General features: G+C 54.1%; 3 protein-coding genes across 3 annotated transcripts; 1 reads left to right on the forward strand and 2 right to left on the reverse strand.

Moving 5' to 3' along the window:
* Positions 1-2,324: 2,324 nt before the first annotated feature.
* On the reverse strand, positions 2,325-3,608 carry PG986_006111 (putative carbon repressor protein 1; the record flags this gene model as incomplete). The annotated part of the gene is made up of 1 exon (XM_066842333.1): positions 2,325-3,608. One exon carries the CDS (start codon positions 3,606-3,608, stop codon positions 2,325-2,327), a length of 1,284 nt encoding a protein of 427 aa, XP_066702195.1.
* Positions 3,609-11,553: 7,945 nt separating this feature from the next.
* PG986_006112 (DNA repair rhp55) lies at positions 11,554-13,107 on the forward strand (the record flags this gene model as incomplete). The annotated part of the gene is made up of 5 exons (XM_066842334.1): positions 11,554-11,611; positions 11,693-11,897; positions 11,958-12,010; positions 12,437-12,759; positions 12,817-13,107. 5 exons carry the CDS (start codon positions 11,554-11,556, stop codon positions 13,105-13,107), a joined length of 930 nt encoding a protein of 309 aa, XP_066702196.1.
* Positions 13,108-16,567: 3,460 nt separating this feature from the next.
* PG986_006113 (uncharacterized protein) lies at positions 16,568-20,333 on the reverse strand (the record flags this gene model as incomplete). Its single annotated transcript, XM_066842335.1, has 2 exons — positions 16,568-19,481; positions 19,537-20,333. The coding sequence occupies 2 exons, from the start codon at positions 20,331-20,333 to the stop codon at positions 16,568-16,570; spliced, it is 3,711 nt and encodes a 1,236-aa protein (XP_066702197.1).
* Positions 20,334-21,052: the final 719 nt, after the last annotated feature.

Here is a 21,052-nt window from a genome sequence, read left to right on the forward strand (position 1 = left end):
GATGTACACGCACAAATGCAACGCCAACCAGATGCGGATAGATGGCTAGAGAAACTGGTAGAAGAAAGAGAAGAGATACGTGGTCGGTATTGCTGTAGAGGGCGTCTATCTCGTTCTCTATTTCCCACCGCTTCTTGTGTGTAAGAAGAAAATTTCCATAACCACTACCTACCTTTTGGTGGCACACGTGGGCTCGTCTTGTGTGCATATAAAAGGAGGGAGGGATGTGTCACTGATGATGCCGGCTGACTACTTCTTCCTCGGGGACGTCCGGGGGAGGGAAGAAAGATGTAGCTGCCTCTCCTTTATTCCCCTTGCTCAGCTAGCCAGTCGTCTCTTGTGATTCATGTGGTTGTTGTTGTTGTCGTCGTCTTCTGTCCCGTACATTGTGACACTGCAGACAACCAACAGGCGTGACAGAGAAAAGAGAAGCGAGTTAAGCACATCTATCCCTCCGCTACAAATCACATTGGCGGTTTCGAATGAGTCGAGCGAGTGAGAACGGGGAAATGATTGGTCGTTTGTATAATACACAGCCCGCCAACCGCAGGTTGATAATTGTCGGGTGAGACGCACAGCCAGAGTGAGAAGTGATTGGTGCCTAGGTTACTGTATTCTGAGGAGGGTTTCTTTTTGGGGAGCACACAGTGAGTCTCTCTTTTGCTTTGCTTTGCTAAGCTAGCCAGCCACTCACTGTACATATGTATGTATGTATGTAGGTGTGAGCTCAGCCTTCCCCTTCTTCTTTCCCTCCCGTCGCCTGGAATTACTGGATCGGGGCGAACTGCGGGTTGTGGTTCTCCCCCTGTTGTGGCTTGCTGATCAATGATACGTGCTTGCCCACTATGCGCGAGTCAGACAAGCAGGAGGTGACAAGACCTGTCACGACGGCAGGGCAGAAAACTACCAAAAGTAAACCGAAAAGTTGAAGGCAATCGAAGCCAATAGCCAAGGAGAGCCAAAAGGCCAAGTCAAAGAATGAAAATACCAACAGGCGCGCCACCCCCAAGTGGGTAAGGAAGCAGTCGCACTATGTACTAGGAGCAGTTCACCGATCTTTTTCTTTCTCGTTGCTTATCTACCGTGCTGCGTCTTCAACTAACTAAAGGGGGCGCCCGATGTTAGGCATCGATGCTAATAACAGAGCGATACGCGCGGGCGAGCTGGACGAGAACAGCGCATCCTATCCGATTCTCTCTACAGGTCGACTGGGAAGGGCGAAAACAATTATTAGAGTTACGTAGTAGTAGGCAGGGCCGGGCCAGGTAGGGTAGTAATGCGGAATAGCCCACCTCCATCTTATCAGACACAAATGCAGCAGGCGACAAGGGACACGGGTCAGTAGCGGTGATGGGCAGTTCCGGTTCGTTAGGTATGTACCCAACCTAGCCCTCAAGTGCTGTCCCTCCCACCCACAATGATCAGCAGGGCGGACCGTCGAGGCGCATAGCAACGCGCAACGCATCTAGGTACATCTCCCCTTATCTCAGCAGAGGCTTGATTGACTATACACACGTATGCGGGGCACTACCGACATGACCAAACCGCCTGCCTGCGTTACCTAATAAATGTGTACCTGTCTCCCCCTCCCCCAAGTACCCCGGGGGCCAGTAAGCCTCTGGGCTTGGCCGCAGCACATAATAACTGGATCTGGGGGGTACGTACCCTCTTTAATCTGCTTCCAATCGACTCATTCGCATGAATATCGAGCCATGCCGGTAACCACAATTGCGCCTCTCCCTCCAACACCTGGTTCGAGACCACAAGGCCATACTGGAATCAAGTACACCATTGGTCCTCCCAACTTGCTCGGGCAGAAAGAGCCGGGTGGCTCGGACCTTGTGAAAACCTTTGCAACTGAGGTCATCTGCTGCAGTATAATGTTGACATAGCGTCGTTATGCCCTGTCCAATTTGATACAATGGCTTCTATGCGCCGGTTGAAAATTCTTCACGAACAAGATTGGTGTTTGAGTTGAGTTGAAATAAGTCAATTGACACTCTCGCTTTTTTGCCCTTTACATCCTCATACATATCGGATACGCCAAGGGAACCCGAAAGGCGAAAACTCAAACAATGTAAGAGGAGAATCTAAACCGCCGATGAGGGTGTTGCGTCTATGCCATTCCACCATGAAAATCCCAAAACCTGCCATCACGCCTTCCTTTAAATGCCACATTAAAATGGGTGGAGGTAGACGCTCCCTCTCATCATGTTGCTCAAAACGCCGTTTGTCTATACCAAAAACCCCGTCTATAATACCATGGCCTAATCATCATTCAAGTCGTAAATCGGAGATCCCGAGCCCACTATTTTGAGCCTCTCCTACATGCGGTCGCCAAGGTCTCCAGCGAGACTGCCACTGGCCGAGCTCCGGCCACTGCTGTTGAACCCGTCGTTGGGCGCAAGCAAGTCGTGGACGGCTACTTTGGGCACCTGAGGAACCGGCAGTTTCCTGCTCCCATCGGGTCGGCTGATGATATCCGTCAATGAGAGGCCATGGCCGCGAGTAGTGTTGGTGGGAGTGCCTTGCGGTTGGGCTTGTTGGTATGTGTTGTTGTTGACATCGAAGTTCTGGGGCTCCATGGGCGCGAGCGCGGGAGTATGGCCCAGAGTCAGATTCCGCAGACCGGGAAGCTCGATGTTGGCGTAGGGCCGGAGGCGAGGAGAGTGAGCAGGGGTCGCCAGGGGTGTGTGATCAGGTGTAGGTGACAGTGAGTCGTGTGAGAAGGTAGGGGAAGAGGGCGCGGTGGAGTTAGGTGAGTTAGGCCTCGATCTCTTTGCGTGCCTAGCAGATTGCGAATAGTGGTCGTCGTGGTGCTCGTCATTTGAATGCGACCTCGACATGTGGTAGGCAGACAAAGACGGCAGATGACCGCGGGACGAATGCTGGCTATGAGAGTAGTAGGGATGATGCCTGACAGAATGGTGGTGTGGCACGGAGGTATATTCTCGCTCCACTTGACTGGCAGCATTGCTGAGCATGTCATTGCTGTGGCCGTTGAGGGGGCTCCCGCCTCCGATGCCCCGGCTGTAGAGGTGAATACCGGAGTGAGGAAGTGCATATGTCGAGTATGAGTGAGGGGGAGACACATTCGGCGAGACCAAGGTGGAGTTGGGTGCCGACTTGATCGATCTCGGCCCAGCTGGGGGCGGCATCATGTGGTCTGAGAGGCCGTTCCCCATTATGTGGTGCGTCGGCTGCGTGTTCTTGTTGCCCCTGCGGGAGTTGGGGTTGTTGTGTATCCTGGAATGACGAGTAAGCTCGTCCGAGCGTGAGAACTTCTTGCTGCAGCCGGGGAACTGGCAAGCGTGAGGCTTCTCGCCAGTGTGCGTCCGGATGTGGCGTGTCTGATGCTCTAACCGGTGGAACGCCTTATCGCACAAGGGGCACTTGTAGGGCCGGGGCAGTTCGCTGTGGTTGTTGTCGGCGGGTTGAGCGCCGGCAGCACCGGGCAGGGGCCCATTTGGCCTTATGACACTGACTGTAGCCATGTCCACGTCTCCGTCCTGGTCCAGTTTGTGCTGGTCGTTGTGGTGTACTGCCGACGATGCAGACTCGGGGTTCAGCAGGTTGGAAAAATCCACCGCTGACTGTGAGCGTTGCATGTGATCGCCAGCCAAGGGGGCAAGCAAGTCCAGCGGAATGCACTCTCTAAAAAAGGCCGGCAGCGACGGGGGATGCGGGGCGACCAAGCAACCCTCGAACTATCGACAAATCCAGTATTGCTCTTTCTTGAACCGGTCCCCTGTAGTAATATCCAGCCTCGAGATTTCCAAAGACGACCAGGTTGGTGTGTCCGGTCGTGGCTCTGGGGCAGAGAACGAGGTGCTGTCGTGTCGTGGGCTATGTGGAAGGTGGTGATAGTGGTGGTGGTTGTAGTAGGTTCGTTGCAGACTTCCCAAGGCAGGCAAGTCACTCAACGGTGGTGGTAGGTAGGTCCCAAAGTTCAGTTAGGTAGGTATTACTTGGGGTACAACTAGATTCGAAGGAGAATCTTTGGGGGGAAGGGGATTTAAATGACACGGGCGGGCCGGCAGAGCCAGTGTACGTGGGTGTGAGTGTGAGCGAGGTCCCCAGTCGATTTGATTTGGCAGAAGGGGAAGAAAAAAAATAGGTGCTGGTCCCCATCGTACAGTGGGAAAGCGCAAGTACAGCATGTACCCAAGATTGATTACAGCGAACAGCCTCCCCCCGGCCTAAGTACGGAGGTACCTACCCCAAAGCACGCCAGACCCAGAGCCAAGATGTGGGTGACCCCCCTAGGCCCCCCCAAAGATGATACCTAGCAGACCCCCCCCTCTCCCCTCCTTCACCTTCCACCACCCACCCCCCTTCGCTCCGGATGGTGCCCTTGCTTTGGGACCAGGATCAGGTAGGCATGGGATGTACACAGGGCGTGGGGCTGAGCGGGTGCGCGGGTGGGCCCCCAAAGAAAAAAGGCCGGGGAGCCCACTGGACTGGACTGGACTGGGGGCAGTCCCTCGTACCAGTCTGCCAGGAATTCCTGCTGCCAACTCGAAGGAGGTACACTCCGAGCGACAATCGTGAGAATTGCATACCTCATCCGCTCTTGGCGGACTGCTTGGTCATGGCAAGCCGTAGAGTAACCGCCAGTATTTGGACCACTGACTAAACTGTATTATATTGTATATATATACATGTAGCATTGGCAATTGCAATATGGGCAGCTTGCTTCGTTATCCGTAACTATTGTATCTATCCAAAGCATGACGTTTTTGTCGCAATGAAATTTCACAGATTACCTTCGGAGGGCCGTGACTATGGCATGGCACCTCTGCTAGGCGGTGCTGTTAGCAGTTTAAAATTATCTCGCAACCGGAACGGGGCTTCCACGGCCTTCTCGGCACGCTTCATTTCAAGTTGCCAGATGGAACTGACGAGAAGCCGTCATATATCTTTGCTTGCACACAGAGTGCACACTGTTGCTGCCATCTTACCATTTCTGTTTACCTTATGACCGTAATAAATGACTCTATGAAATCCACCCCCAAAAGCCCCCAAAGCCCGTGAGTGACACAGTACTCGAGTACGGGAATGCTCTACCATGGGTATCGCTATTATTGTATGTAGAGAGGTATCAGCCACTTGGAAAACGATGCAGAAACGCCTGGGGGATCACACCAAACCGGGCTTGCCAATGCTTTCCCCCCTACGCTTCTGGATAAATATATTGGACCAGCGGGAAGCGCGCGTGTAAAAGGCCGGGCTGGCTGAGTGTACGTGTATTTGTTTTGGCCATGTGCCGGGCGATATAGTCCGAGAAAGGAAACATTTAGCTACCAGCATCCGCCCTGTCTTCGGTTTCTCCTTGTGACAGTCAATCGTACATCATGCTCTAAATGAAGTTGTCTTTCAGACACTGCACGAGAATGAACACATATGTGTGTTATGTCTTATCTCAGGCCCTTTCACCCCTGCGCTCACTGGCTCGTCATCGAAAGCGTGAAATCCGGGGCAAGGGCTCGGCCAGGGCTTGTTGCGCCCAGCAAGCTAGGTGCCCCCCGATCGATGACGGGCTGGTCTCCGAATAGGACCAAGAATATGCCTGCCTTGTGTTGTCTCGACTCTATTTGGGGCCGTTATCCCACCTAGCTGGCTGCTGAGTTTACTGGCGGCCCGGAGATTCAGCCGTTGTACTATCAACATTCGGCTGAATTCTCTTGATGGGCCGCAGATGGCCACCACTATTTATGAATGATGGTATAACAGACTTGCATCACTTGGTTTTTCGATTGTGGCCATCTTCCGGCATCATCTTCGTTCTGGAAGGGGGTGGTTTCTCCTGGTCTTGGCATTTTTGGATATCGACCGATTCTGCAAAGCACCCGCGTCGGACTTGGCTGACCTCAATGACACCTTCTCGCCCAGTTCCCACGATACCGCCAAGGTGGGACCGAGATGAAAGAGGGCGTGGGCTTAGTAGATAAGAGAGTTGCTGGCTGTCTCCCCAAAGCCGTGCAAATCAGGCCAAGGCTGGCGGTTGGTGTGGAGCGCGCTAGATGGGAGACGGGGGGGAGGTACGCTGACGGGCTGAGCCTTTTCATCACGTTTCCCTCAGAAGTGTGCTCACGCACTCACGCACACACACCTCTCTCCTCTCTACTACCAAGCGAGCCTCTCTTTCCGTTGCAGCGTGAGGCAACTACAGGGCTAACAGGCTAGCTCGAGACGTCTTAACTCGGTTCTGGTGCGAGATGGACCAGGAATAAGTCGATGACGCTCGGCATGGGGGGCACAATCAACCAGCTAGATCGACGAGATAAGCGCGGGGAATAGGGGAGAGGGAGGGAGGGGGAGGGGAGAAAAAGGAGGAGCAGACGAGGGATCTCGAGCCTCTCAGCTATCAAAGGGCTTACTTGCTTTGTTGGTTTGAACCATCACCGGTCGGTTACTGTCCGGTTTGTCGTTGAAGCTGGGGTAAAGTTATTTTACATTGCCGTTGCAGGCCGGGCCTATCACCACCGGCGATGGCTTCCCCCACAGAACTTATCTAACTTTAATAGCCCGTCTGCCGCTACATAGTTCGGCGTTGATCAGTGTTGTTGGCCCAGCTCCGAGGATCGCTTACAGTACAAGAACTGCAAGAGCAAGTCGTGTCGCGAAGGATGGATACGGACGGTGTGGCTCCCGTTCTTCAGGTGAGCCAAGTAAGTTGAGCAAACATCTGCCATAGCATGCATGTATGTGTGTATCGACAACATGGACTGACGCCATTGCCCCTAGAACGTTGTTCAGCCGTACAACGTTGGTTGGTTGTAATGTTTTCCCTTCTTGTTTTCGTCGTAGTATTGTCACATTCATTTATTAGAGAACGATGGCGCCTCTGCCTTGGCTGACTGTTTCTGGACGAGCCATGCATGAACATCATGGCCCCATTATTCCCCGTCCCAACCAAGGCTCATGAAGCCAACCAGCCTGGGGAACCTGCTACAGCTGCGGAATTCCTCCATGATATGATAAGGAGAATGCCGGGTTGGTCGCGCATTTGGTTTCCGATGCTCGCAATGTAATATTGATAAACATGTGGGAAGGCGCTTAGGCGACAGGAACTATTTGTACGATCCCCATATTATGCTAAGCAACTAGTGTGAAGCCACCTGCGCCAACCCGGCGTGGGGGAATAGAGATTCCCTCTCGCGAGCAAACCTCATTTTCCCATGGCCTTGGTGTTGTCGATCCCGAGGGACGGAATTCTCTAGCCACTTAGTATCACATGGCTTCGACTCTCCATAAGAAGCTCGGCCGTAGCAGAAACCAAGTTGCCCCCCCAGTCCCGGCCGTCCCACCAGCCACGCTCGTGCAGTATTCACGAGGCTCTCGTGATGGTATATTCATGTGCAATAAGTCAATTGATGGGGGATGAACCAAAGACCGTACCTATCCTCTGGCAATGCTACTACTGCATGTAATATAGCTCAAACAATTGTATATAGCTGCACAATTACTTCCATGGTGAGCCGTCCTGTTAGTCATAGAAAGGGAGAATCAGCAGTTTTAAAAATCCCATGGTTGCCGGCGCCTTGTCTTGTCTTCGTGGGAATTGCGTGATCTACCTACTCCCAAATTTCCCCACACTCCACACTCCACACTCTGCAATACTATCCGCCTGGCATGGTAATAAATGTACGCGTATGAGATGGGGAACGATAGGCTATGTAGCCAAGTACGGACATGCAGCAGCAGTAGAAGGCTCCCTGAAACGACAGAGGCAGCCAGCAGCAGCAGCAGCAGCAGTACTCGCAGTCGTTCGATTCGAACATCGAATCTGGTGCTGCTCATGCACATTGCTTGTTACGGCAGGAGATCAAACAGCCTGTTGTTTTCTTTCTGGCCAAACCAGTGTCACAATTAGGTACATTGATACCACGCTGCTTCGGGGAGCTACAGATAATTTCCCGACGAGATTCGAGCCCATTTGGGGGATCGGCATGGCATATTTGTGTCCGACTATTGCATTTGTTTTGTCTTACAAGCGGCCCCAGCAAGTAGGGATTCATGCCGCCTGCTCGTCTGATTCAGAGCTGCCTATCGTATGCAGCCAGCATGAACGACATCTATCTGCTCCTCTATTTAGAGGGTTACGTTGGTTCTTCCTTTTTTACTGCACTTGTTCCGGCGACACAACCGCAGCGGACTGGCCTCAATGGAACCTTGGCTGACTAGCAGTGGCACATCCATGGCATATGGAAGCATACCCAGGAAGGATCATGCAAGATCTAGGCCATGCCACAATGATTGATAGGCGGAATGCCCTTCCGCAATCGCCTGTTATCATACGGTGCCTACTCCGACACGCCTACATGCTTCAGTGTGTAGCTATGTAGCCAAGACAATCCTGGACCCTTGGTGCGTCTTAGCCAGCACCAACCTGGGGAAATTTGCATCGAATGCGGAGAGCTCGTTATCTTTTCCACTGCTATTACTAACCGAACCACCGCTATCGCCAACTACACTACACTCCCGCTGATGATTATCCGCAGCAGCCGCAGCCACCAAATCGAATTGAAGTATTTCATCAAAGCGGTCGGAAACGTACCACATCATCAGTCACCATCACAGCATGAAGCGAAGACACGTACACCCGCCATAGCTAGCTGTGAAGAAAAATGTGTACTCCATCTCCCCATGAAACAACGAAGCGCAGGGCTTCGTGAAATTGCCTGATTTGGTAATCAGCTCTTGCTCCGTCCCTTCACTCTTCGCCATGGGCTCTGTCTAGGCCTCAGCGCAGGTGTTGACTCGTTTCGCATTGATACACGATCCATTGTGTGCTGTGCTGGGCGTTACCGGAATAAGGAGGCACAACAGAGCAATTCTCTACCAAAGTGGGCCGACAGAGGGATTCTGTCCCCAGTTTTCCATCACGGGCGTGCCGTATTCTCCCGAGGTGCCCCCTAGCATCGTGGGGTTTTGGCAGGCTATCCATCTCCCTATGGTGCGCTTCTCGCTCGGAGTCGCGAGGGCCGGTGGAGATGACGACGGTGCAGCTTGGAAATTTGCTTGGCTCCTTGGGGAATTTTCTCCCATCGTGCCAGCTCGAAGCGATCCTGCTGGCCCTCAAGGTGACTGGACTGCTGCTGCACACCCGGTGACACGTCTATGCCTTTTCGCACGCACCCAATAGTTGTTTGGACTTGCACTAATAACGCTCGAGGATCAGCATTGCTGAGGGGTGTAGTATCATGATTGTAAGGCTGACGACCCCTCGATCAGTACGGCGGCCAATCGAATGCAGGAAGCGCCAAGGACTTAGATTGGGTACGTGTTCAGGAAGCGCTGCCTTCTGGCCGACGGAAAAGTGTTCAACCCTGGGGCTAACGTTGGGATGGTATCATCTCGGCCCCTTGGAGCAAAGGAACAGCTACCTAGAGAGAATTGAAACAAGGCCCCGACACAGCGAGGTACCTGCAGTAACAGCTTTTTGCCAAGCGAACCTCGCCTGCCAGCCTGCATAGATTAATAACCGTGGGATGGTTTACCAAAGCTGGACAATACCGTGTGTGCCGACTCACAGAATACTGACGCAACCAGGGATCAGAGTCGCGGGCGTGGGCGGTCGAGGCCAATCAACGGCTGCGAATGCCACTCCACGTTCTTTGCTGATGTTCCAACCGGGAACTTGGGGTACGTAAAACTAAAACGGACCAGCGGCAAATCAATCCCACGCACTCACCACACACCACACACACTCATTGCCAACGACCACGTTGTCACCTTCGGCATTCGGGCTCTTGAGCCGCAACTCCACGCCGTGTACGTACCCCAAAGAGGAAAGTCGTGAAGCGCCTCTCTACTCCGGTATACTGTGCTCTCGCAAGGTTGGCAGCATGCGGTATGCGGTATGCGGTATGCATTGACTTCCTATTGTCCTTTTTTTTTTCCTCCCTTTCTTCTCTCTAGTTTTTTCCTTCTCCAGATTGGATTCCATGATGCGGCTTCCCCCTAATGGTGGGGTAGGTTCGGCAAGATGGTCGGAGGCTTAGGACAGGAGGAAATAGACGAGGCGGTTGTTCATCGGCGCAATTAGACCCTTATTGCCTCACGCAGGCTCAATGGCCATCATCTCTGCAAGTGTGGGGTTTACAGGTCAGAGAAGGCCAGAAGGGATCTAGAATCTAGATCGAATCCAGGTACGATGCGGGGCGACAAGTGGCATGGCCAGGCATGGCTGGAGAGAAAGTCCCCAGCTTATCGCCGAGACTAAGGACAATGTGTACAAGAGGCTGCTCTCGGCCTTTTCCCTGAAAAAACGCTGTCCTACTCGTACGGGTCACTCCGTCTGACCGAATGGAGTTGCGAGCGAGTCGGTAACGACCAATATCGTCATGGGCAGGCTTCGCATTCTCGTTCTCGTTTTTGTCCCCGATGACAGGTCGACCACTGCCCCTCTAACCCGGGCTGAGTCAGTCTATCCCACAAACTGCCTTCGGAAATACGGTTTCCCACGTGCGTTCAGTTTGTCCAATAAGTACATGTACAATTGATCAATGTGTCTACAAAAAGAGCCCAATCGCCCTTAACCGATGGCGGGAATCTGAGAAGTAGCCGGAGACCGCTGGCCTTCCCTCTAGCACGATAGTCGATCCCGCTTCTGAGGCTGAGGAGTTTTAAGCCAATCAACTACGCTCCCCCCTTCACCCCACAGAATGGGCTTGGGGTTAATAACCTACCCTACCTCCGTACCGCGTTTGACTTTGTTCGGTGTACTGGTTCGCTAGGTATGATGCTATGCTTAGTTCAGCAGACAAGAATGAGGCCTAGAGACGCAGCTAACTGAAACATCGGAATGGCCTAACGAGATATTTCTCCTCTGACAAATCGATTACTATAGCAATTGGAAGTGGTTACAGGCGTGTACCGAGAATAAAAGCAATTGATGGAAGCAGCGATTTTGCCGGTTGCCGGGACGGAAATAGCATGCGTACCTGCACCTGCAGTTTGTGCTCTGAAGGCATGGGTGCATTACCAACTTTCACTAGATGTGCACCCGTCTGCCAGGCAGAGCCACACACGTACCTATGCAGCTCCCAGCTTCACCTTCTTTCCGTCGCCATGACCTAATATCCCACCTACGCAATATTCTACCTACATCATAGACTTCCAAGTTCGCGGACTTGAGGCGGAAGCTCCCCGTTCACCTCGGCTGTTACAGTGCTCAACCTCGGCTGCGTTGTCTCACTTGCGACCGCAACGTAAATCCGGCTTCTGTTGTATCTCCCCTACTGGAGACCAAATTTTCTCCTTGTGTTTCTTGTCCCCCGGCCGTCTTTGCAACCCCACCTTCGGCCCGTCTTCTAGACACCTTCGATTGAGCCTGCCCTCGGGGGTCCCACATGGAGAACCACCGAAAAGGCCGGTGTCATATGATTCTGCTGGCGTGGTCGACCGACCGTACTCGTACCTAGTCCCGAGAAGAAACCCCAAGAGACCTGGCTGCCTACTCAACAAACCCGGGGCTTATGATTCTAGGACAATTCACATGCGGTGACGAAACGAGACTCGAAAGTTCTCTCTGCGGAATTGTGGGTCATGGAGTCTCACAGTATTCACGGTCGAGACATCTCGAGCTTTGACCTACCCTCAACCCGTGAGTCTTATTAATCTTAATAATACGGTTGCGTAAGACCATCGCCGTGGGGGTGAGTGAACGCTGACTGGGCCTTTCTAGACAGACTTCCAACTGTCTCGGCCGCAGATGCTCTCGAGGACCTGAGGACTGACCGGTCGCGTTACGTCTCGACCGGACATAGCTCCTTGGACCATGCATTGGTAGAATCCACGTCCGACGCGGATAGCTCCCTCCCCGGGGGCTTTCAAAAGGGTCAGGTCGACGAGATCTGGGGACCACCGGGATCTGGAAAAACGACCTTTGGGTAAGAAATTGCGCTTCGCGGCACCACAATTGCTACGAGGGTCCTAACGGGAGGCAACAGGCTCCAGCTTGCCAGCGATGCCTTAAAGCAGGGCCAAGGAGTTGTCTGGGTAGGTCAGTTTAATTCCTCCGTGCTACCACCTCCATTGCTTGCTTGCGTCGTCTAGAATGCACGCCAGTCTCTGTACTCGTATGCTGAAGCTTAAGCAGACGCGTTCCGCGCCCTGAGTGGTCCGAGGTTGGCTGAGGTGACGAGCTGCAAGCCAGAGTCGCCGACGTCTACACAGGAGGCAACTGAAAGGCAGGACATGGTCCATTTCACATGTTCTAGCCTTGCACATTTCATCGCACTGTTATGCAGGCCTACCGCATCATGCATACCGCAGAGAGCCTCCCTGGTTGTGATTGATTCACTCTCTGCACTTGTAAACCAAACATACCCGAGAAACCAGGAAGCCCGAAATGGCCCTAAAGGAGGTAAATACCAATTGACTGGCGCGGCTCGTGTACTCGGGGACGGTTGAGCTGACCTTGCCGTAGTGCCCAATGTTGCCGCACAGCGCTTACAGGTGCTTCAATTCATGATATCTAGTCTGCAGAAGCTCGCAGCAACTCGGGACGTAGCTGTCGTTCTCCTGACCCAGTGCGCAACCCGGATGCAGACAGAACGAGGCGCTACTCTTACTCCGGCTATCAACGCTATGGTATGGGACCAAGGCATCACGACTCGATTGGTCTTGTTCCGGGACTGGCTATACAAAGACCATGCTGTGGCAGGTGTATATTTTGCCGGAATCCAGAAATTGAATGGTAAGGCCCATCAAGGCGGACTTGGCGAAATCTTTGCATTTGATATCCAAAAGGTAGGTCAGCCATAGGAAATTGTCACTGGGGTGGTGATAGCTCATTGAAACTGGCAGAACGGCTTTGTTGCCGTCCCCTACGACGCAGGTCAGCCATCAGTGTACTTGTCTTCACATGCTCGCCCGAAACGGAAATTGGGGGACACGAATTTCGAGGTTGCAGACAGCGAAGAGGAAGACTACGGCTGGGATGCCGAAGATACGGACGCCATTCCGGCTATGCCACCGCAATGGCAGGGCAGCGAGGACATTCTTATCGGCCAGCATGACGAGGACGGAAACCGACTCGATGAAGCTTCCGACGCTGCATCGGATGCAAGCATCGAGCCCAATCAAGACGATGGCTGATTTGGATGATGCAGAGGTGGTCTAGTGAAGAGGAAACACAGGAGCGGTGGCTGGTGGTGGTGGCATACGCTGAAGTTGTACAATGCAAGAAGTGGAGGTGGCCAGCTCATCATTATGCAATATGAAACGAAACCTGCCTACAGTACGGTGTTGGCACTACGGTATTTTTATTATGAAAGCATACACGGCTGTCAACAGGGCAAGGCACAAGAGCATTTTCCTTGAATCGGTGCAATGTCGGCAGATCGCATCTCACGATGTCGAACCACTCCACATTTTCGGTCAATTCCGGCTTTACTCCCATCAGGCCGAGGGTTTCTTGCTGTAACCAACACGCTACGGTCGGAGCTGGAACACACCTGCACAACTCGACTGAGCAAGATATTACAGACGGAGGCAAGCAGTGTCGTTCTCGCCGGACCTGGGAAACCGCCAAAGATGCTTACCGCACCTACTAGACTCACCCCCGTGGACCTTGGGGAACCCCAGCCGTCCCCTTCCCCATCATAATGAGCCCGTCTCGTCTCCAGAAAAAGCACACCTCAGGAATGCGCTGTATGTACGGATATTAGCAGCGGCGAGGCCCGAACGACAGCCGACCATTGCTGCTGCAGCATGTTCCTACAGTAGGTACTTGGAGGGGGGGAGGGGTCAGACAATTGAATCTTGAGCTCTTCCCGTCGACCCTGGATCAGCATGCAGGTACTCTTTAGGCTGGAAGAACTTCCCTGATTCTTCTAGCTCTTGGTCAGGCAGTTGGAGCGCGCCTTATCGATCGATCGCGAGCAGCAGTAGCTACATACGGTACGTTGAAGTACCCCGAATTTCCGCAATGGGTATTCCCCGGTCCAATTCGGCCGGAAATTGGTGCGTGGAGCGGAAAGGGAGAGAAGAGCCACCGAGCGTTACATTGCATTTCCGTCACTTGCGATAAATCTGTGCTGCGATCTGCCCAAGTAAAAAGAGTGTGTGTATGTACCCTCCTCCTCCGCCACAACTCCTCCGTGTATAAGTGGGTGCGCGTGTGGAGGGGGGCCCATGGAGTCGACTGCAATGCGGCAGGAAAGGAATGTGAATGGCCGGCTCTACTTGCTGCTGCAATAACGGCCGAACCAGCGAAGCGGGTTGGCCTATTCTGAGGTCTGTCCAGGTGCACACGACGCACAGTATAGGCCTGCCCCGACACCCCGACGTTTGCTTCCCTGTTTTCTGTGACATGCCTGTACTGTATGTAGCAGCAGCAGTCGGCGTTAGTGTGCTTTGCGACATGGCGGCGTCGTTGCCACACACACACACACACCCCCACCCTCTCTCTCTCGGCTGGGAGCAAGCGATGCAATCCCTTTCGAGGCATCATCTTGGGAAGACGCCCATGGTATGCCATGCACGAGCGAGCGCGGTATGTGCAGACATACCCACACAAAATATAGGGTATGCACGCCCGGGTGGTTTTTCCGTTCCTTACCCCGGACGCGACGCGCGCTACGGTTGAAGATCTCCTGTTCCTTAGCTGCTTAGGGCCAAACCTTACAACGGGCGTTGGCGGTGTTGGGTTGGGTTGGGTGGTGTGTTCCAACGTACGATATACTGCTGTTCGGGCTTGACGAATGCGCAACCCCTGGCTCCGATAAGCGGCCATTGACGAAAATGCACGCATACGCACCTCTCACTGCTACTGTGATCATATTCCGGTAGCTCCTGGGAGATAACGAAGAGAAGGTGTGTGTGTGTGTGACTTGAACGCCGCTGTTGCATCCGACAAGACTCGGAATCGCTGTTGGTGATGGGAAACGAGGAAACAAGTGCAGGTGGCATTCACGATGGTAAGCCGGGGATCTACAGATTGCAGATGGGAACGGAGATGGAGGGCTGGATTGGGGTTAGATATGCGGTTCGAGACTCCCACACATCGATACCTGGCTTGGCCGCCCCCTTCTCCCCCTCGTTTTCCCCCATGCGCGCTCACGCACCACACCTGCCAACATACAGACATTACATTATACATGTTTTCCTGGACAGACAAGCGAGCTAGACTCCAAGAGAAGAAGAGAGGGAAGATCGGAAGATCAACCGCGCCGCGCATAAGCATCCTTCTAGGGGTTAGTCAGCCGGTTGCGCGGTCCGTCCCGAGTACTCCTACATGCACAATGAACGGTGTGTGTGTGTGTGTGCGCGCTTGCTGCTTCATTCTCCGCCCTCGGCTTCGGGGATTCGAGATGACCGTGCTCCGAACCATATGTTTTGTTTCGTTTGCGGGAGGGGTCGCCTTGGACAGGGAGAGGGGCAAGCAGTACAAAGCCGGGCATTATTGGTAGTGTAGTAGACAGAGAGATATAGATGGGCAGATAAATTTGCCTGTTGGAATTGCTATGATTGATCGATCAATTGTTGGGTCTCCGGTAGGAAAAGGGACCACGATGTATGTACGATACCTGATGGTGCCAGGGTGGTCTGATCTTGGCCACCCCTCCTCCCCTGGCGGCGGCGAGGGGGAATGGAGGGAGGGAGGGAGCGGGGGGAGGATAAGGGTCCAACTGTAGGTATGGAGCTCCGACTCCGCTTGTGTGTGGTACGGTATGGTCGTTGTCGTCGTTGCTGTCTGTCCGTCCGTCCTTGTCTTACCGTTCGTCGCCTTGGCCTTGCGTGTTGCGGTGCGTATTTGTGTGCATGTGTGTCTGTCTGCGAAACCATCCCAGGATCTATGCCCCGACTGAATGTCTTGTTTCATTAACCCAACCATAGTCACAACCCATAGCCAGTCTCGGGTGTGTGTCTGTCCAGTGCATGCTTTGCTATATCGCTATCTCTGGTCGGGTGGATGGACTTCACTGCTGTTCATTCCAGAACTGCTTGCCAACCGTTTCAGACTTCTGGTTCCGAGGGGAGGTGATGCTCCGCCTCGCAGTAGCCCTCATTGTACAGCGGAGGGAGACTAGCTACGTGGCAGGTCCTGGCTTCTGCAACACATAAGTGGTCATCTAGAAAGTTCATTCGTTGCTAGATACGAGTCACGGGCCCAAGATTCACCTGGCCTCAATTCATGTCCATACCAGCAGGACAGACCACCGGTGTCCATCAAGCTCTACCGCGTGTACAGCCAATATGTGTCTTGGTCTCAAGCACGCTCCTGTACTGGAGACCTAACAGCAACAGGATGGCAACTCCCCGATCTGACAGGGTAGGTAAGCAGTAGGATTAAAAGTATTTGATTAAAACATGTATATACGTCTCATATCCAGGTAAGTAATAGGGGGGGCACAGGGGGATGCTGTAGACGCCTTCGCTATGGTGATTCGGCAATAAGCATGGCTAGGGGGCAGGAAAGCATGTCATCGTAATCTCTCAAGAGGTTCAACGGCCGTCAACCTCTCAACGCGAGGCTGTCAACAACCGATCAGTTCATACGTCTCTACCACAAACACAGTTCGTCATTTCTTTCGTGTCATCAAAGAAAGGCTGGCTACCTCAGTAAGCCCAGCCTCCCCGTCGAAGACCCCTCCACGGGGCTCATCGGCGGCTCCGACGTGGCAGGGCTGAGGGGGTTTCTGCTCCTGCCGCCGGCCTTCTTGGCCGCCCCACGGCCGACGATCTTCTCGGTCCAGTTCCAGACGGGGCTGCCGGTCCTCTTGGGCTCCTTGCTGCCCTTCTTGCGGTCTTCCTGCGACTTGGACCGCCGGTGCCCGCCATGGCCGTAGGTCAAAAAGTCGTTATCGGCATCGCTCTCATCCTGGCTGTCAAACCAGTCGCGGTCGCTCCATGTGACCGAGTCGTTTCTATCAAAACTCGGACGGCGGGGCGACGCCGAGCCGGTGGACGAGGCCCGCCGGTGCCGCTTTGGCGACACGTGTCCGAGCGGGGGCAGTTGCGGGGGTCGGTCCGAGACCGAATGACTGGTCTTGAGACTTGGGGGCGTGCTGTCGGACGGCAGATCAGGCACCGCGTCTTCCGCTTCGCTGGCATCCGTCGAGGGCACCGGAGTGTCTTGTTGTCGAGGCTGGTCGTGGGGTTGAGTGGACCCCTTTCGCGTCTTGGGCAGAGGGGCCTGGCTCAGCCTGAAATCCCTGTCCTCCGAAGCGCTCGGGACCTGTGCTCGTCGAACTTCGGAGCCCTCCTGGTCTGGCGGTTGGTTCAGTGACTTGGCCCGTTCATTGTTCGCCTCGTCCTCGTCATCCATCCGGGCAGCGGCGCTGTCGCTGAAGTGGGCATCTACAAGATGCTTTACGACTGGCCAGCCGTTGGCGTTTGCGAACATGCGTCGTACGAGGATGTTGTTGTGAGCGTCGGGCTCCAGCTTGACGAGTACTTTTCGCCAGCTCATCCCTTTATGGTAAGCACGGGCTATCTTCTCTTCGACGGCCATGCTAGAGCTGTCGACGACCTTGTCGGGGTCACGTCCCGGGTCTGTGCTGGCCATGTTGTCGTAGTCTCTCATGGAAAGGCCCGTGTCTCCATGGTTGATGCTTGGGTAAGGACTCGACGAGCTACTGTCACCACTAGGGTTTTTCTTCAGTGACGCCGTAGGTGGACCTTGCGTAGTATGAGAAGGGGTTCTTCGACGGATCCCCAGCCCCGTGGGTCTCTTCTTCAATGGCGGGGGTGGGATATCAGATGGGTGATAGATCCGGTCATGGAAGATCGTCCTCGGGCGTGTTGAAGGATCAATGAGGAACTCAACTGTAGGGAGAGCCGGGTTAAGGATGTCACCAGCAGCCTCGAAGAAAGACGTTCTTGGGGGTGCTCCGCCCGTGCTTTCGTCGTTCAGCTCTTGGCCAGTGGTCACCTGAGATTGACTAGATCTCTTCGAACTCGAGTCGTCAGCCTTGATTATTTGACTTCGCTTATATATCTTATCATGCTTTGACGGGGGAGACGGCGAGCGCGACTGCCCTTGCCCTTGCGGCGATTGTGGAGACTTGGGAGTTTCCGACGACTTGAAGAAGTTGAGAAACCCGGACAGGGGGCCGTCGTTCTGGCTGTCAATTCGCGGCTCCTTGTCAAGTTCTTGGTGCTGTTTAGATATGCTCCTCGTCAGGTTAAAGCTTCGTCTATCGTCTTCAGCAATGATGTTGCTTGGAGGCTGCGGCACCTCCCGGTATTCTTCGCGGTCGGTGTCTGTCTCTGTCTCCGGTGTCGTCACAGTATCAATAGGGGGCAATTTGGGGGCTGCCTCGTTTTTGGGCGCCCACGGTATTGTTCGAGGAGAGGTCACGTTGGCACCCGTGAGCTCCGCCCAGCCGAACCCAACCACTCTCTCAACCAATCCTGCTTCTCTGCGGGCTTTTTCCACACGCTCCAAGCCTTGCCAGTCGAGGAACAGTAGACAACTCGTGCGAAGCGGCACAATGCCGTCGTTGACAACGTTGGAGTAGACCGTTCTGTTTCGGAACTTCTTCAATGCGGCATGTGCCGGTCCTGTCGGCAATATCCGGAGAAGGGGTTTCGATTCCGGTTGGACTTCACCCATGACCTTTTTGTGGGCAGTCTCGCCAAGGTTGCTCACAATGGCTCCCCAACCACTCCGCAACAGAGTCGGTGCTTTCCATGTCAGGCCAAGATCCTGACCTGTTTTGCCAACAAGTCCGAAATCTAGTGCAAACTTGACGTACCGAGGGTTCTCGTTGCTCAAACCTAACATGGGCGAAGCGAGCGTGATGAAGTTGATGGGACGGATCACATCGAAGAAGGTAGGTGAATGCTTCTGTATATATGCGATCGCATACGTTTGAACAGGTCCACCCAGAGAATGGCCGATGAAACTGATACTGGTGATCTGAAAAGCGCGATGTGGTACCGACTGGTTGGGATGATGTGTCGTGCCGTTCTTGTGAGCCGGCGTGTCGTGCTCATCGCCTTCATTGTCTCCCGTGATAGCCGTCACGAAGCTCCCGGCCTTGGTTTTCACCGAGGGCAGATACGGTTGGTCCGGATACGTCATGGAGAGAATATAACGGGCGAGTCTCTTGCCCAGAAACTTGATGCCCCTCTCAGTTCGGGTAGCGTTCCCAGAGAACCCCCGTACGGCGACCTCCTCGTCCTCGTATTCCTCCTCCACCTCCTCCTTTTCTTCTTGGGGCTTCATTTTCTCTTCGGTTTTCCCCTCGCTCCCCGGTCCTTCGGACTGGCTCTTTTGACGCTTGGCCTCTCTTTCCGCTTTCTGGCGCGCTCTTCTAGCCTTGGCGTCAATTTTGGCCTGTCTCACTGTACTGTCGATGCTCTCTTTCATATAAAGCATGTCCGCCCCCAAGTTACTATGCAGGCCGTGTGTAAGGACTACAAGATGGACCTTCTTCTTGCGCTTCTCGCTCTTTTCCTCGAGGGGCGTTTTGTTGGTGTCCGTAGATGCGCTCGCTGTATCTGGCGGGTTCTTGACGACACTGACTGTTGCAGCATCCTTTCCGGATGGTGGCTTCCCCGCGGTTCTCGTCCCACTCTGGCAACTGCGGCGTGTTCCACAAGCTTGCCGTATCGTCCACCTTGAGCGTGACTGCTCTAGAGAAGACACCTTTCAGCTGCGCTGGATGATGCCCGTCCTTGGCCCCGATGCTTTGCTGGAAGTCGCTCACACGCCCCGGCTGCGGTACTTGTGCTTGGTTGCCTGTGACCTGTGCGCTTCCAAGGTTTAAGCTCTTCTCGTCCCTAGCTAAGATGACCTCATACGCGACGGCGGCGGAGTTGGAAAAGATCACCTGACTGGCGACCTCCACGATCCAGGTGGCGCTATGTTCTTTCTTTTCTTCTCGTCCACCTGTTCTCTCGTCGCCGAACTGTTGTCGTGACGGGCCCAAACCGGCGCTTTCTCTGATATTGTCCGGAACCAGTAGCTGTATGTTCCAGGTGCCGCCAGCCTTGAGCATGGGCTCGAACTCGGGGACGCCATAGCGTCGCGGGTTCTCGAACTTGACGTTCGGGTCGTAGTGAGACGGCCAGGCGGATACGTTGAGCGTATAAGGCCCGTGGACAAAGGCGGCGCGGAGGGCGACATTGGAGGTGTTGCGGATGCGCAGGTGCAAGACCTCGGGCGAGGGCAAGATACGATCGTGGCTCGGAGTGTAGGTGACGGTGTAGCGAACGATCTCGCCAATCTTGACGCTACCGACCTGGTGAAGCAGGAGCATGTTGGCGGAGCGGTGGTCGGAGATGGCGTCCTTGGCGGCAGACGGCTGCCGATCTTGGTAGACGGAGCGCTCACGGGAAGCAGATGCGACTTTCCGATAGAAATCTCCCATGGGCCGGGTGCAGCGGAGAGGGTGCTAGGTCGATGTCGGCGTGGGTGTCGAGCGGACTTGATGGTCAGCAGGCCATGGTGAGGAGATAGTCGGACACGGTTATATAAGGTTGATAGTGAAGTAAGTGGATAATAAATAGGAGTATGTATAAGTAGGACCGATCATTTGGCGACGGTGCTGTCGTGACCCCGGCTGACGTGGATGGCGGCTTTTGTATCCTAGGCAAGTGAGGTGAGTGCAGTCGAGCAAGAGCGCAGTCGTACTAGGTGCCGTCTGGATGTGTCTATCCGCGAGGTCCGGATACGATCACGAGACTGTAGAGGAGCAAATGCACGCCAGGCAGGCCGACGACGGTGGTACTGACTGTACTTACTGTACTTTTTGGGGGTTGTGGTCGGTGATGCACGACAGTTCCAGGGCCCCCCAAATCTAATCTCAATAGAGCGGGACTTTGGGAAACAGCCCACTCTTTGCTCTTTATCGGCCAGGCCAAGACCAAGACAGCGATAGAGTTGAACCCCAAATCGAACCCTACCAGAAGAACCCTACCAGAGCCCCCAAGAGCGCCCAGGAGAACCCATGTACGTCATCCCATCTTTAAATCAATTCACCTATTGAAGTAAGTACCTGGGTACATGTGCTGCTTGTGTCTGCTGCTTGTTGCTTTCCTCGACATGCACGCTTGGTAGATAGCCTGTCAGTCACCAAGCAGCACATCG

This window comes from Apiospora aurea (genome assembly GCF_038362705.1).
Source record: "Apiospora aurea strain CBS 24483 chromosome Unknown utg000004l_segment0_segment0, whole genome shotgun sequence".
Lineage (NCBI taxonomy): Eukaryota > Fungi > Ascomycota > Sordariomycetes > Amphisphaeriales > Apiosporaceae > Apiospora > Apiospora aurea.